This window comes from Lepeophtheirus salmonis, chromosome 6, assembly GCF_016086655.4.
Source record: "Lepeophtheirus salmonis chromosome 6, UVic_Lsal_1.4, whole genome shotgun sequence".
Classification (NCBI taxonomy): Eukaryota; Metazoa; Arthropoda; class Copepoda; order Siphonostomatoida; family Caligidae; genus Lepeophtheirus; species Lepeophtheirus salmonis.
This window is the reverse complement of record NC_052136.2, coordinates 32,525,133-32,542,766: the sequence shown is the minus strand read 5'-3', so window position 1 is coordinate 32,542,766 and position 17,634 is coordinate 32,525,133. Positions and strand designations below refer to the sequence as shown.

Here is a 17,634-nt window from a genome sequence, read left to right as displayed (position 1 = left end):
CAAAATAATTCATTATTTTTCGAATAATTTTGAGTAAGAAAAAAAACATTTTTGATCATGTTTTTTAAGATTTGAAATATTGTTTTTTATTATTTTTTAATTTACCACACCTTAGAATATAATCCCACTGAAATATTCTCCTCAGGAAGGCTACGGTCTCCTTAATGTCTCCATTTATAAGGTCTATTGAGCCACGATGTAGCTCAATAGACGACACACTCTGGAAATATATTCTTACCTCCTATTTCACAGCCCTTATGAACACTCGACTAGGATTGATACATCGGAATTATATCAGAAAACCAGTATATCGGGTAAAATATCTGTATCGTATCGGGAAAAAATCGATATATTTCGATATATTTGAATATTTTCTCAGATATTTTATATGATGTAATGTATCTATTATGACTTATGTACTTCTTTAAAAGAGTTCAACACAAAGTCCCGGTGCACCAATTCAATCTAAGTTTTAACTTTTGAAAGATGTCAAGTATACGTTTAAACTACTTTAAATTTAAGTCCAACTTAAAGTTGAGACAAGTTCGTGCAACGGGTTCAAAGTTTGCTTCCCTGGTCATTACATTTGTTGGTAAAAAGTCGAAGATAACATTGATTCATTAACTATTACCAAGGTTTGTCAAGTTTGTCTCCCATAAAAATTGCTGTCTTTTTTTGAAATGTTCATCTTGCCAATATTAATTACTAAACTGGGATTAAATTAATGAATCGGTACTTTATAACTCAAATATTTTTTATAATGTTGTATCTCATGAGTTAGGCTCTTCGATCAAAAACTAAAGTATTAATCAACAAATTAAATATATTCTATCTTAAGGATGTAAATCTTTTGGTAAACGAAACAAACCAATTCTGAGTCATAACTAAACAAATACAGCTACATTGTATAAGTTTACCTAGACATGATACTTTATCTTTCTATCTCGAAATTGAAGGCAACGGATAGTTGAAACTCAATCCTCGCAACATTTCAATGATATGGAAATAACTTTGCAAATAGAAGAATATCGACTCAATCAATCACAATTGCATGAATATGTTTGCACAAAGTATTTGAAAAGCATTGAAGTTTGTTCTATATTTCCCCCCCGCCCCCCAGAATACTAGAAAATATCTACAAGTTTCCCTATATAACGAGACCATCCATTTACTTACATGATCTTCCGAAGTGCTAACTGTCCGAATACCTCAAAAAAGTCGAGATCCCTCTCCCCTTACCCAATAATATATTCTTCACTTTATGAAGATATTTCCTTGTCATTTATGGTTCCTATTTTTTATTTTACTACCGCTGTCGCGGTTTCCAACTTCATGATAGAAACAGAAAGTATGATTTGCAGACAAACTTACACAATGTATCCACCAATGCTTTTAGGGTTACGGGTGGGTACATCCAATCATTTGTAAAATATGGGATAGGAAAATATTTTGCCATCAGCCTTTGTCTATTGATATCATGAATAAAATCCAAATTACTTACCTCCGTTGGAACAAACACAGAGTGGATTAAAGGTACATGGTGAGTGCTTGTTTGAAGAGGATGTGGAGGATAGATAAGAGGATGAAAGAGAAGATCTAAAAACATGGAGAGCTGGAGATGAGCTCACTTGAAGTGGCCACAACAATATTAGGAGTAGAAAATGAGGATGAGTAAAGATAGACAAAGGTGCAACTCTTCTTTTTCTGGCGGTGATGATGGAAGACTTTTCTTCTAGCCGTTCTTCCTTAATACCCCCTCCGCCCATCCTTTTGGACTGTCCACACGCGCAGCTACTATTAAAAAATATCCTGAAACGAAGAAGGTATTTTTAATTCCATACTTATTAGCAAGTTATTAAATATATTACATTTATATAGAAAGAACAAGTCACCAAAATAACTTTTACATTATCCTTATAGAAATGTTTTTCACCTCTATTGAACCTTATTAATTTTGTAGGTATTGCGTATAGAACGTCTTTACCGGACGTGATTTTGGGGACCTACATAATTAAGTTTTATTACAATCAAAACTCTTTTTTCATTAACATTAAAAAGGAAAATAGTGTACTATTTGATATCTAAATGGTGCATAGTTTTATTAAATATCGGACCCTAAAATGTATTAAAATATGTTAATACATTTTGTACAATCTTATTTCTATATTTTAGATAAAAATTAACTATTAATATAGATAGAATAACATATTTCCTCCTAATTATCCTACTTTTATCGTCCCTCCTTTAGATATTTAATAGGGATTTTCAGTACATATTAGGTTAGTTAAATACAAATATTAATGTGTATGATTGGCATGAAGTAATTTTCAATCCAAGTGTTAAGTTTTTATTTTTTTCATAAATCCACTTGACAAAGTTTCATGTATATTAATGGGTATTTGTTCAATTTCTTTCGTAAAAATATCAAATTTGAGCCCCCAAAATGGTGTTTCAACCAATTTATGAACTACGTGAAAATGCTTCATTTGAAGTTTTTCGATTGCACAATACCACTTGTTAAATAGTTGAGTAAAAGTCGGATATAGGTCATTCAATGTTAACCCTATCTTATAGATTTAATTCATTTTTCTACCATTTGTTTCAACTCATATGATTAGAATTTAGGGAAAATTTCTAGTTAATATCGTCATTAACGAAAGAAATATGAGCGTTTCAAGGTTGGATAATTCGAGAACGGGATCGGAGTAATAAATCCTTTTCGGAAAACGCAGTCTCACTCAAAATCCCTTTAAATTATTTATTTTTGAAGGTAGATGTTTCAAATTTGGAAAAACTTGGATATTATTAGTTAAAATTCTAGTAAATCGTAAAAAAATATAATATTAGTGAATATGGTTAGTGATTTTGATCATTCTTCCCTGCATATATGTACATGCTTCAAAAATTTCTTGAAATGCAAAATTTGGCATCGTCTCCTTTTCCTTAATTAAAAAAAACGTATACATTACTGAAAAGAACGCAATTCAAGCTATCATAAATTACGTTTGGTTTTTATATGTTTATGAAAGAGAACGCTAATATCGGACATTTAATTTTTTTTCTAATATTTACACTAAATAAACGAATATTTTTTCATCGATGCAGCCAATACCATTAAAAGTTAAAGCTCAGAATCAAAAGAAATTATATACGAATGTAATCTTAAACTACTTAAATGAAACTTATTTGAATAAAATATAGAACATGATAACGAACAAAACCATTAACAATGAACCTTCCAAAGTGTGTTTGTTACTTCAACATTTATTGTAGCGTTCCTAACGCTGTATCACGCTTATGAAATATTTATATTGTACTTATTTATAAGTTGGTGGAACAGAACGTCCTTTTTTATAATACGTGACTATCAGGCTATAGTATTAGTATAAGGATGGACTTCACTTTAGAGAAAATATCAGTCAGCCACTAACATGCGAAGTGAGGAACAGTCGTATTCTGTCAAAAATAAATATTGCCAAAAATTGTTTGAAAGAATGTTTTATAGAATTAAATTAATAGCAATTTAGCTCTTGAGTTCTTATTGGTGTGATTTAGGGAAATCAGTTAATTGCTTCAATTTGTAAAATGCAAAAAACGATTTTTTCAATTCATTTTGATAATTTGAAAAAATATTTGAACTCAAATAACTCCACAAATATTGATTCTATCAGATCTGGTTTTATGGATAGATTATATAAAATTTGATTTATCCAAATGGAGTAATTGTAAACGGATGTATTCCAAAAAAAAACACAATATTTTAAACCACCATGCGGAATCACCAATAACTAATTACTTAATGTACTAATCATCCACAACAATGGAATTAAATTTTGCATCTTTTTGTATACAATAAATCTACCTCTTAGACCTCTCAATAAAAAGTTATAACAGGGTATTAAAATATCCGAATTTGATTTATTCAGTGTATGGACAATGACTATTAAGGAATATTATATGAATAAAAAAGTGTGATACGTTATTCATCTTTTCTCAAAAGTAGCATATTGATAAAAGAAACTCTTGCAAATATATAAAATTTTACGAGACCCCAAAAAGCATGAAGCAAAACTTTTTTCAAATAAAGCAAATTTAAAAAAAAGTATTTTTAAACATTATTACTCATATAAAAATATTAAAAATGTATTTTATATTTTTTTGTTACTTTATTACTCTGGTTTCTTTGGAGCAATATCGATCCTCCCCCCCTCTCCACACATATATTAATAAGGCAATATTAATTTATCCTTTGTCTTTTCACTACTTCTGTTAACTATTATGTCGGATGCACTTTTTTAGTACATTTTAGAATAAGTATACTCCTGGTGAACGTTATGTTGATTTAAGTGCTCCCTTATTTTTCATTCAAATCATGCTTAAGAGAAATTTAGCAGATCCTTTTATTTTTGACCAATCTACAGACCTGCATCCGGCCATTCTTCCGTCCTCCAAACATGTGTTTAAGTGTTTTTTACAAGTGAAGCACAGCCTTAATGAGAGTTGTCCAGGAAAGTGGATAAGATCTGATGCATACAGTCAAACAGAAGAACTGGTCATATATGTTTCGGAAAACTTCAGTCTCCGGACAATACACAAATTTAGTGTGACTAGAAAACAAAATATCTAGATTCTACCGTCAGTCGATTCTCAAAGGATGGTGCTACCAGAGAAAATGTCAAGATGGAAAAGTTCTTTGAAGAATGTGATAAGCTGTTTGATATACATATGTTTTTGTCAATGCTATGAGAAAAACATTCCTAGGGAAAAGTGTTGCTGCCCAAAAAAGATTCCCTTGAATGAGTGACAAGCCTACATTAATCAGAAAAATAGAACCGGGATGTTAGGACCCATTGATAGAGCTACGACCAAACAAAGTAACGAAAGAAGAAAAGTCGAACAAACACGAAAGGAGAACGAAAGAAGAAGGTTCGAAGAGCAAGAATTCATTATTGATAAGAGTGACACAAGACTCTCCTTCAATGTCGAGGATGAGAGCAATGGTATGAATTATGAAGAAAAAACAAATATTTTTAGAACATCAGAACAAAACAATGCAAGCTATACCAATGTTGATATAATTGCAGAGAGATTCAGATTATCGGATATAGCAGGGGTAGTTTTTTTGCAATTCTTTGCTGGAAGACATGAATTTGCTTACTCCGAAGAATACCCTAGATAGACAAAAAATATGACGAGAAAGACAGGGAGTAAGAAAAATTCATGAGAAATTCTCCAAAAGACAGTGCCTTACAAATTCAATGTATCAGCTTTGACTCAAGGATTGATTCAATCAAAGTAATTAAATATATAGAAGTGTGTGAAAAGAAACAGGAGCCGAACAAAGACTAAAAAATGTATGCTGTACTGAAAAAGAAGAACCTGTCGTTATTTTTAAATGTAGACTAACAGAATTTGTTCAAATTTAATTTTTCTCAAATCTTAAAGAAGATCAAAGTTCGAAACCAATGAATAGACATTTTATTTTAAAACCAGTCTACTTTTTAAGAGCCCAACCATTTATATATATATTTATTGACCATGTTTCATAAATACTTTCAGTAATAGAAGACATGGAATAAAAGCTTGGAGTCATTAATTGCAGTTGTATGTGATGGTTGCAATAGAAACGTTGGGACTTTTTCTGGAATCATTAGAAGATTGGAGTTCTCGATTGGAAGACCAGTACAATGGTTCATATCATTATGCAACTTTCAAGAAAAGAGGAATGACGTATCTCACTTTTTGATTCATATGATACCCCCTTCTGGTTTTCTGATTTATAAAGGTTGTTTTATTCGTTTTTGAAAAAAAGGCAGTTACGTTGCTGCACCCAGTATAGATACAATATTTTTAGTTCGATAATGTTTTTGCACAAAACATTGATATACCTGGTCAACACTTCAAGTTGTTTTAATCAAAATAAGAGATTAACAAATCAAATGCACGTCATAAGTGACTTGTCCTCCTTATATGTTGCTGTTAGCATAAAAATAAGGTAGAATGATTTTTTGTTTTGTTTTTCAAAATAAAGCATTGATAGTCTTTGATGAGTTATTGCACTTGAAGTAGCAAAAATTTATCGTCACTATGGAAAAAAAACAAATTCTATAGATTTCATTTGAAAGAATCAATATCAAATAAAAGTTCTAAACAATAGTAAACATTCGTAAGTATATCAAATCATATCCTCAAACATTTGATTCCTCTTGCCCTTGGCAACATTTTTCTTTTATATTTATAAAAAAAAGTTGATCTTTATGTATGTCACAGGGTGCACCGAATATAGTGCACCCTGTTGTATATCATATACAAATATAGTATAAAGAAAAAGTAGGTCTTATGTTTAACTCATATTAAAAAAAGGAAATACTTACTTCAAAATTTAAAAAATGAATGATACTTTATATGAGGTTTAGTAACGACCCAATTTACTTCCTGGCTCATAATTGTTTTAAAAAGAGAACGTCTAAGTATTGAATGAGTGACTACGTGTGAGTGTGCTTATAAAAAACGGAGGGTAACACCAAGGATTAGTTGGAGAGTTATCTTCCATATTATTAAAGTAAAATTTTATATGTTCTTCGACGTCCTATAACTTTGAGCAATACCAGGTAGTACCCCTAGTAGTTAAACAATTATGGAAAAGTATTGAAACCCAAATCACAGTAATTTTGATTATGAAACCGTTACAAAATATTGAAAAATAGAGTTCCATATTTATACAAAGTTTATATTTATGATATCAAGTCACTGGGTGCAGTGTTTAATTAGGATTCCATAAACATATTAAGATTTAAAAAAATCATATAAATATTTTTGATATAAGAAATAATAATGGAGTCGTATTAATGAAATATTGCAGGCGTGTGGTGTTTTTTTTTTTTTGTCTTCTTAAGGTTGGAATAAAATATAAACGGTGGTATGGTAAAATGAATTTTATTTGTTTTTATTAGTGAGCCCTTTAGAGTACAAAAGTGCTCATCAGTCAAAACAAATATTATATATTTTTTTTCTCAAACTCCTATCATTATTATTTTCATTCTTGAGGACGTCATATTAATTGATATAAGCACTATTGTATTGAGTAGTTACATGTTAGTTTGCTCATGAAAAACAGAAAGAAACACTGAGGATGTCTTGTAGAGTTATCTTCTTTATGCATTAAAGCAAAATTTGTCTTTTAGCCGACGTCTAATTACTCTGGTTAATGCTGGGGACTACCGTTTGTTAATTATAAGGCCTACCTAATCAAACAATTTATTACAGAACATCAAAGGGAATCCTCAACATGACGTCATAATTATTTTTATTTATTTTTCTATCCTTTTAGATATTTTTTTTTTTTTTTTTGAAGAAATAGCCTTTTGCCAAGTAAAAAATATATTTTTTTTATTTTCTAATAGAAGATGCTAATAAATTTTCTTAGTTTCCCATTTATTTTATTTTATTTTTGTCCTAAGAATCTATTTCTATGTATTTAGTATGTATATATTTTCTACATAAATGTAGAGGTATTGAATCAAAGGGATTTCCGTCTTACGTATTTTGCTAACCAAAGCATATTCTTCAGTTTTTCCAATTCCCTCTCAATATATGTATATATAAAATATCACTTCTAAATATCTAGATAAGTATATTTATCTATAAGGCTTTACATAATTATGAACTTTTAATTTGTCGATAGATAGAAAATTAATTTATTAAAAATATTGGGAAAATGTATTAAACTTTTATGCGTAGGTAAAAAAAAATGGATGCATTACATAAGTTCCAGGGGGGGGGGGCTTGGATTTTTGGGTTTTTTTTGAAAAATATCCGAAACTCAAATTTTTGTAAAAAATTTCAAATATCACATTTTTTCCAAAAAAATTTCAAAAATCCATAGCTATTCGCAAAAAAAAATATTTTTTTCTAAAAAAATATCAAAAAATTCTGTTGTTCAAAAAAAAAAATTCAAATATTAAATTTTTTTTTTTTAAATCTACACCTATTCTCATAGAAAAATTAAAATAAAGAATTTTTTTGAAAAAGATTTAAAAAATTTATTGCTATTCACAGAAAAGAAAATTTTTTGGAAAAAATTTTGAAAAATTTAATTTTTTTGGAAAAAAATTAAATTAAATGTCTTGTAAAAATCAAAAATTCCTCCATTGGGGGAGGGGGCTAAAGACCCTCCAACCACCTCCTGCGGACGACCCTGAGATTTCACATCATTTGGGGCCCATCCAATCATTGCCTTTCATTATTACACCCAAGCAAATTGTCCCAATCCTCGTTAGTGTAAAACTTTGAGAGACAAATATGTTTGCTGACTAAGATAACTAAATGCACTATGTATATTGCTCCTTGCTCACTAATATATTTAAATTTGAAAGATATCATGGAGGTTACAAGGATATACTGTTTTCAAAATGTATACATACGAGGAATTCGACCCTTTTCCCATCCAAATATTATTGGTTATTGTCTTTCAAGCTTAAAATGGTTAAAAAGGCATAAAAATGAAAGACTTTTTGCATCAATAGTACTGACAGACAAACATGTGTGTATGTTATCTTTATAAATATACACAGGGCCGACCCATGGAGTTTTCTTCGGGTCTTACAAACTTTAAGAAATTTGATGCTGAAATTTTTTTTCCTCCTCTTTATTTGATCTAAAAAGAGCCTATTTTGGATTAATTTATTTTTTAGTATATCTACATTTGATTTTTTTTCTGTTATTTACTAATCGAACCTTTTGACAATAACCGCTGTATTTTCCACCATTACCTGACTCTCTTCTGAGTAAATTTTTTATTTATCCCAGAGAAATAAAATTGTCATGTCTACAGAATTTTAAATCACCAAATTTTCGATTTTTTTCCCCAATTTGTCTTTCATAAAAAAAAGGAGGTAATTCGTTCAAATTGTATCCCTCCCTTCCAAATGATTTGAACAAAAGAAAGCTAGAATTACTTTTTTCGAAATTGAGTGTGTATTACGGGTGCTCTAGACAGGATGTGAAATGAGTTATTTTAAGACCTTACAATGAAATAAATATATTTTTTTGTAGTCTAAATGTTAAACAATAAAATGGAATACAGCATTTTTCCAGAATTTTATAAATAGAGGTAAATTCTATCATGGTCCTTACATAGAGGTCTTCATGCACATATTCCTCGGAAGACTGGCTGTTCGGGGAGGGGGATATACCCACGTACCTGACTTTTTCTAGAGGTTAACTGAAGAAAGATCTCAGCTTTTGGTAAATTATACTATGGTCCGATTACTTTGCATTACTTTCATCACACAAATAAAAAATTACCAAGTTTAACCAAGATATTAACAATTTTGAGGACAAGTGTGTACAAATGAGACATTTTGGGACATTACTAGTATTATTGAATTTGATTAAAGTCAGATGAATTGAAATTAAATGTGTAAGTCATCTTGGAATAAAAAACAATTAATTTGCCTCTGAATTTTATATTCTTTGGAAGTCTCTGAGATTCTTTATTGTTTTGAAAATGTTCTTTTGTTTTACTTATCACTTATTTTGTTTCAAATATATTTATTATTTTATCAATTTGAGGGTTAACATCATCACAAAATAACCTTTCTTATTTTAAACAAATAAACAACAATGAACTTAGAGATAAGTAATGAATGTTCTTCACTTATCTCAAACTAAGAAATACGTAATAGAAGCCTTCCAAACATGAACTACCTTTTCTCTTTGATCACCATTGGATCTCTTGCTGCAACAGTTGCTGCCACTACCGGAAGCCACGAGAATAGCTTGTCACTTTTGCACATATATTTATGGACTAACCAAACATAATTATTTAAATGAAGTCTATGCTGGAGGATTTTATAATGAGGGGATATATACACCCCCCTCCTGCGAACGGGGGATGAATTAAACATAAATGTGCTGGGCCCTTTTCTTTTTTTCAAATGGAGAATGTTCTATTTTTTTATTATTTCCAAACCTTCTCTGGCCTTTTTTAATAATTTATGTGTTTCCTTTTTTTCAGTCTGATAGTGACTTAATGTATGGCTACTTTGAATTTAGAAAAGGTTCAACAATTGACGTCAGATACGATTGTTTATGTTTTTTGTCTTTTTTATGTGCTTTTAATGTGTAGATGAAGTCAGAAGACTGATTAGTGTATCTCCTTGTTGGATTCAGAATAGAATTAAGGATCAATATCGAAATAATTCCTACTTACACATGTCCTTACTAGATACGGAGATATATTTGTGTTTATTTTCTTCCTTTCAGAGCGGCTTGCAGCTGATTTCATAAAATGTACTGAAGGCTAAACTGCTCTCCTTGTTGAAATTGTCAGGGTTACCATTCTGATTTTTTTGGTATATAAAGGGTGTGGGGATCAAATTGTCGTCAAAATATTTTTCTACAAAAAAAACAACACAAAATATACATTTTTTAACTTTTTTATTGAAAATTAAAACTATGACGAGCATATAGATATAGAGTAGCCATTCATTCGATATAATCACCGTTGGCATCAATAACGGCCTCAATACGGCTTCTGAACCGGCCACAGGCTCTTCTGACCATCTCATTGTCCCTGTTGCCGAATACCTCCTTGATAGAGTCCATCAGGCTGGCCTTGGTGCTATGGGGATGTCTGTTGGCATGTCTCTCGATATATCCCCAGACAAAATAGTCCAAAGGATTAAGGTCGGGAAAGTTAGGAGGCCACAAATCCTTGGTTACGACGTCATAACTGTTCTCGGCTAATCACTGCATGGAGATTTTGGACATATGGCAGGGTGTACACAGGGGACACAGTCCCTTATTGTTTCCTCATGGTAGCCCAGATCCCTCGCCATGGCCTTTATGGACCTGGTAGGGTCATCCTCAACCATCTTCTTCACCTTGTCGTTTAAGTCGGTGTCCCTGACCTTCCTGTCGGCGCCCTCCTTCTTAGGTGCCCTCTTGATGGTGGCATCAACATCCCAGGTGCCCTTTAGCTTCTTACGGATACGCTGAACAGTCCGTAAATTCACTCCTAAGGTTGAAGCAATCGTTGAATTGGAGATTTCACCTCCATTATTAACCAATGCCATGACTACAGCGGACCTCGAAAGCTCCTCGTTCCACTTATAGCTCTTTATCTCCTCATATGATGACGGCATGATGCTAAATGAACTACGTATCGTCAGCTGACGAGAATAACTTTCCTATTTGGTAACCGGATTTATATTTGATAATGTCGGCTTCAAGTTATCAAGGTTTAAAGTATGCGACAATCTGATCCCCGCTTCCTGTATTTATAACATACACGTTAATATCTCGAAATTTAAGGTTGGAAATATTTTGGATTCACAAGGTTAATAGAAATATAAGGTAATACCATAACACGTGTATGACTGATGTTTGACTTACACCTCGCTTTTTATTATTGACGTCATAGTGTATGAGTGGTTGCGTGTTTTGTCAAAATCCGTCTTTTTTACCCAGCAGTCGGTAGGATTCATCAAATTGAAAATTATAGCAATATTGACGTCAAAGACTATGATTGGTTGTGTATTTTTTATTTTTACAGCGTGTCATAATAAAAAAAGAAACTGAGAGTACATAACTATGCATTCAAAGCAAAGTTTGTCTGTCTATTAATAACTACGCCTTTGTACCAAGTACTCCCGTTCGTACTATATATAAATAGAAAAATATCCCTATGTTGGTAAAAAAAAAAAAAGATAGAAATAACGCATGTATAGAATACGTATTTCTTGGTACATGGAAAAAATAACATAAAACTTTTGTGATTGATCAAACTTTTTTTATTGCCTTTAACAAAAATTAAATTTATTTTTGCTTCATATCGTATACATTTAAAATTTTGAAAAATAGGTGAGGTTTCCCATTGTCCATACACTGAATAAACCGAACATCGCTATTTTAATACCGGGCGATTTTTTCATTAGTTGGTTTCGCTTTATATAATTTATCGCTGAGAGTTGCTCTGCGATACATGTACTGACTACTATCGAAACAACTCCACGTTTAATTATGTCACTACTACACGGAAACCCAAGGACCGCCGGTCTTAAGGACCGATCCCAAAGACTGACGGTCCTAAGGACCGATCCTAAGACTGAACTGGACCGAATAAATAAGGACCGACACAACACTAGGTGCCTGGTTGATCAGGTAATTATTTTTTGGAAAATTTGGCAACAGTTTTAAAATTGTAGGTTATAGGAATAAATCCTATTTTAGCTAGCCAATTTAGAATATTTGCACTCTCAAAAAAGTCTTGCCTAACAACAGATCTGATGGCATCAATTGTATGTCTCCAGCAACATTATCCGTTTAGTTATTTGCAATCAAATAATTTGTAATTTTTTTGTATATTGAAAATTGATGCAATTCACTGATTTTCATAAACCGTGCCAATAAAAAATCAGGAGCTAATTTGTAATAAGTTTAATATGATAAAATATTCTGTCAAACCATTGTTTGACAATATTTATTTTTGATTGGAAATGTACGTTTCTCACAACTCCAACACATGATAGCGACTGAATGTATTTCCGAGAAAAATTTAGAATCGCGTTTTCAAAATGAACCCAGGATCCCAACTTGCCTCATCATGTAGAAGGAACTATTTTTAGTACATTGTTTTTTTTTTATTAGTAAGGGTTTGTAGTTTAAATTTCTTCTTTGTTGAATGTGAGAGCAAATTTATTATATTGATCAACCAGATAATGACAGAAACGCACTCCCGTTTTGACAAGTTAGTTTTATCGTTGTCGTCGACTCTGTAGTACTCCAAAAACGCCAATTTAACTTTCATTTACTTCTTAGGAGCCGTGCAATTCATCTTCTTGCCTTTCTTTCCACTACCTCAGAGATGGAGAACCAAGTGAAGAGGGGATTATTTTTTAATGTTAAAGTCCAATAGAGTCCACTAATTGTTTTCTGGTAACGATCAAACATTGCTGATTTGGAGGGACTCCGTCGTTACCTTGAATTTGGGTCTTAACATCCTCAATAATATCTTAACCTCAAGGATAAAAGCTTTACCTTTGAGAGTCTGATTAAAGTAAGGGAAACCAGTGATACTTAAGGATTCTGAAGATTTAATTTTTGCAATTTTCCATGGCTAGCAGTTGAAAAAAGTCACATAGTTCAACACTTTTGTTCTATTCGATACATTTAGTCTTTTCTTGTTTGTTTGTGCAATAAGCCAACAAAAAAGGAGTAAAACATATTTTTGCTTAAAGGGAAATTAATTAATAACATTGCATTCCTTGGTGTGTATGCATGCAAAAAAATGCATTGGATCATTAGTTGTAGAGTATTAAAAAGAAAGAGAGACAAAGAAAGTCGCCCAAAAGTCAATAAAAATAACTTTAAGATCAACGCTTGACGGTTATACGGACTTGATCTCGATATTTGAGACTCGACTTCAAATTTTTAGAGTTGATTTTCAAATTCGATAAATACCTGAGTCAACTTCATATTTTTATTAAGTCAGAATAGTTTTTATCACTCAACATCATCATATATTGTGAGCTTTGATTCGTTCTCAATAATTCATCTTATAATCATAATGTAAATTATAGTTTTTAATACAATTTACAGCGCTTTTAAATGATTATTATATTTTTTTTTGTTGATAGAAATGGACATAAATATTCGTCGATGAAGTTACTTAGATAATTGAGACCAAAATCGAATTTTAATATTGGAAATTATTTTCACTATGGATCGTTCAGACCGAACTTGTTCTCTAGACCACTCTCAAAAACTTCTTATGGTCCATTCTAAAATTTTGAGATCAACAGTTATGGAAACCTTGAAAATTTGAAGAATTACAATAGATGGGATTGTAAATCGTATGCACTTTTGGTATGTAAATAAAAGAAACTGAAAATAAACAAGGTGGCCCTAGCAATTTGAAGAATGTTTATAAGGAGAATAACTTAGATGTCATTACAGTTTTTTGTAGACAAGTAGCTATGAGATAAAGGGACTAAGCACTTATACCATATCTTCCAAGGACCAGGCATGTCGTCATTCATCTTTTTCAATCGTTTAGTCCACTTTAATCATTTATTTTTTTAAACTCGTTTAGTTAACTAAATCGTTCAATTTGAGTTTGTTTAGTCGTTCATAGTTCACTTTTTAAAGCGTTTTAACCAACTTCAGAAAAATGAAACGCAATCATAGTAAATCGACAAATTTCCAAGATTTTTTCATACAGGGCTCGTCAGGCCACATCTAACCTGACATGCCTTTTTGATAGCCATTCTGCCCTCTTACGACATAAATCAGCCCTTTGGAGATTATGGATTGCCGAAATTATTTTGTATTGAACGAGTGATTTTACACACATTTTTATTTGACACAATCTTAAGATTGAGATAAAGTTATTGTCTTAAATTCCCTCTAATTTCCAATTAACATCTTCTCATCGTCTTCCCTTTTTGTTATTCAATCGCGTCCTTAAAGTACAAAGCAGGTAACAGGTCCAAACTATATACTAATTATTAAAATATTGAGACGTTTAAAGTACTCCTGAATATCTCAAAGAAAGTCGTGAATACTCATCGATGTCTATGAAAAAATAATTCCATCGAGAGAAATCGAATTACTTCATGAAAGAATTAATCAATCTTTGAATTATAGAAAATATTGAAAAAATAGCGATAAATAAGCGATGAAAGATTTTAAAGTGTATTTTTTGTTGTTCATCCTTCAAAAACGATTTTTTGAACGATGAAAGATTAGCACTTTTGAAGGATTATATCAACAAGTCTTCCATAGGTAGGAATTACTCAGATATTGATACTTAATTCCAATCTGAGTCCAACCAATCCTCAATGTTACTCGCCATAACCTCTCTTTACATATTAGTATATTTCAAATATTTTTATTATTTTAAACAAATAAACACCAATGAACTAAGAGATAAGAAATGAATACTCCTCAGCCATCTCTTACTAAATTTAGGTCGAAATGAAGTAATTTTCTTATCAACAATCCCGAAATTACCTATATAAATACGGAGTCATATCTCAAAGAACTACAGCAATCGTCATAGAAGCCCTCCAAACATGAAGTACATTTTCTCTTTGATCACCATTGGATCTCTTTCTGCAACAGTTGCTGCTGCTACGGGAGACCACGATAATAGTTTGGCAACAAAAGACATTTGTAGCTTTTGTACAGATACTTATGGACTCGTCAAAGATAACTTTTTTAACGACGTCTATGCTGAGAGGATCATTAGCTCTATTGAAGTCGTAAGATATAAATTCCTTCCAGTTTTTTTCTTTATAAAAAAACATATTCACTCTTTTTAGAAAACAAAATACAGGGGCCCTTTTTTTTCCTTAAATGAAGAATGTTCTATTTTATTTTATTCCCGAACCTTCTTTGGCCATTTTTAGTCATTTATCCCCATCTTTTGTCTATTTTTATGTTCTTTTTAAAAGTACTCTTGATGTATGTACTTATAAATTCTCTCCAGCGCGGGGCCCTTATTAAGAGTAGGACCTGGGAATAAATCCGACCATAATGAATAACATATTATTTATCTTTTAGATTTGTTACGTAAATGGAATGTTTTACCCCTTTTTTTGAAGATGTGTGTTATAAGTTTGTGAATAATTTTATTGCTCCGCCATTGACGGATTTCATGACGAATCCTCCGTCAAATCAGGCATTCTGTGGTCATTTTGGTCTGTGCCCTGCTGCTTAGGAGTTCCTGCCTATGTTTATAAATTCATTATATTTTTGCTGAGAGTGTATCTTCTATAATATATCAATCAATATATATCTATATTAGACAAATGGTTCAACCCTTTTGTTTTATTCGAAACTTTTAATCCTGGTTGTATCAAAACTTATAATTAATTATTCATGACCTTATGACATAATTACATTTAAGCAATTGAGGCCGTTATGATTATTAGTGAACAGAACTAATTCGGTTCTTTAAATAAGTTCGGTCTTAACTTGTATTTAAGGAAAATTCGTTCTGACCGGTCTTAAAGAAAAATTTGGTCTGAATAGGTCTCAAAGAAAAATTTGGGTGGAAAATTCTAGACTGGTCTGAGACCTTTATGATTTTTAGTGGACCAAACTAATTGGGCCCTTCTAATGGAAAAATCATGCCTTAAAATTCTAGACTAGATTATAAGCAGGTAAATCATCTAATAAAAATTCTCCAAGACAGAGAAGCAAATGTAAACTGATGAGGGATACTCAGTGGCTAGATATTGTTTGTAAACAGTAGAAAGATGTTGTTATTTGTCTAGGGGTGTACCTCCACCAGAGGAAGGAGTCCATAATATTAATTAAGGTGGACTCATAGCATTGGATTCCCTGTGGAATATTCCCGTGAGTATGCTTTCCCGCGGAGAGCATCTTCTGAACCTTGGAACCAATGTTCTTCATTTTGAAACACTCATTGTATAAAGGAAACGTCACAACAAGCCAATCTAGTTGGGTGAGACTCACTCTGAAGTGACGCCATGCTATGCCTTACACAACTCTCAACATTGGTTTTAAGCATATTGGTAAAAGTAAGCAATATGATATATTGTTTGCGTCTCCATCTTACAGAATGAACAATTTATATCCTTTGTACTCTGTCTCAATTTATTGGTGAAAAAGGAAGGTGTTGTCAACCTATACCTTAGCCACTTCAAGATTTTTAATGACTTATGTGCGTTTTAATATTGTCACCATTGGCATAATTATGTCATATGAAGATAAATGTGTTAAATATACCTTTTTGTACACTTTCCATGGATCAAAATAATAAAGGAATTCGGTACATTGTTTGAGACCAAAAATAAATTCGGTTTTGGACCATGTCTCAACACTAATATTTAGGTACCAATAAATGCATAGATGTAACAATACCACCGTGCCGGAACGTACCTACTGGTTTGTTCGACTAAAAATGTAAAATAGAAATGTGGTTAAGGGTAATTTTCATGTACTTATAGGAGCGTCCACAGTATTTTTGCTTGAAATGGGGGCTAACTCAAGAATTTGAGGACTATTTATAGATTTTTAAGGATTCCGAAGATATCAATTCTGTCCTTCTCAAATGCTAAGAGTTAAAAAAAAGTCAAATGGTTGAACCCTTTCGTTTTAATCGATACTTTTAGTATTTTTCTGGTTTATTTGTGCAATAATCACCCCTCCCCCCTCATAAAAGAGTAAACAATATTTTTGCTTAAAGAGAAATTAATTAATTAGATTGCATCCCTAGGTTTGTATGTATGTAAAAAGTGCATTGGATAATTAGTAAAGTGGTAAAAAGAAAGAGAATGAAAGAAAATCCCCCAATAGTCAATAAAAATAACTTTAAGGTCGACAGTTGATGGTTATGAGGGCTTGGACTCAAGATCTGTGACTCAACTCCGTATTTTAGTGTTGTAAGGACTCAAACAATTATCAACTTTACTCAAATGGGGAGTCAATTTGAGAATTACCTGAGTCGACTTCATATTTTATTGAGTCGGCATAATTGTTATCACTAAACCTCATCAAATATTTTTTAGATTCAGTGAGCTGTCACTAAGGGATTTCATAATGAATTACAATTTTCCCTTTTTATGCGCCTAATTTAGATTTTCTAAGGGCTTGTTTTTCCAA

General features: G+C 31.6%; 1 protein-coding gene across 1 annotated transcript in view; it reads right to left on the bottom strand.

Moving 5' to 3' along the window:
• The window catches only part of LOC121120139 (chaoptin-like), a 111,047-nt gene that overhangs the window by 85,788 nt on the left and 7,625 nt on the right, over positions 1 to 17,634 (bottom strand). The window contains 1 exon segment of the mRNA XM_040714980.2: positions 1,502 to 1,809. Coding sequence (XP_040570914.1) covers positions 1,502 to 1,766 — 265 coding nt within the window. The 5' untranslated portion in view covers positions 1,767 to 1,809.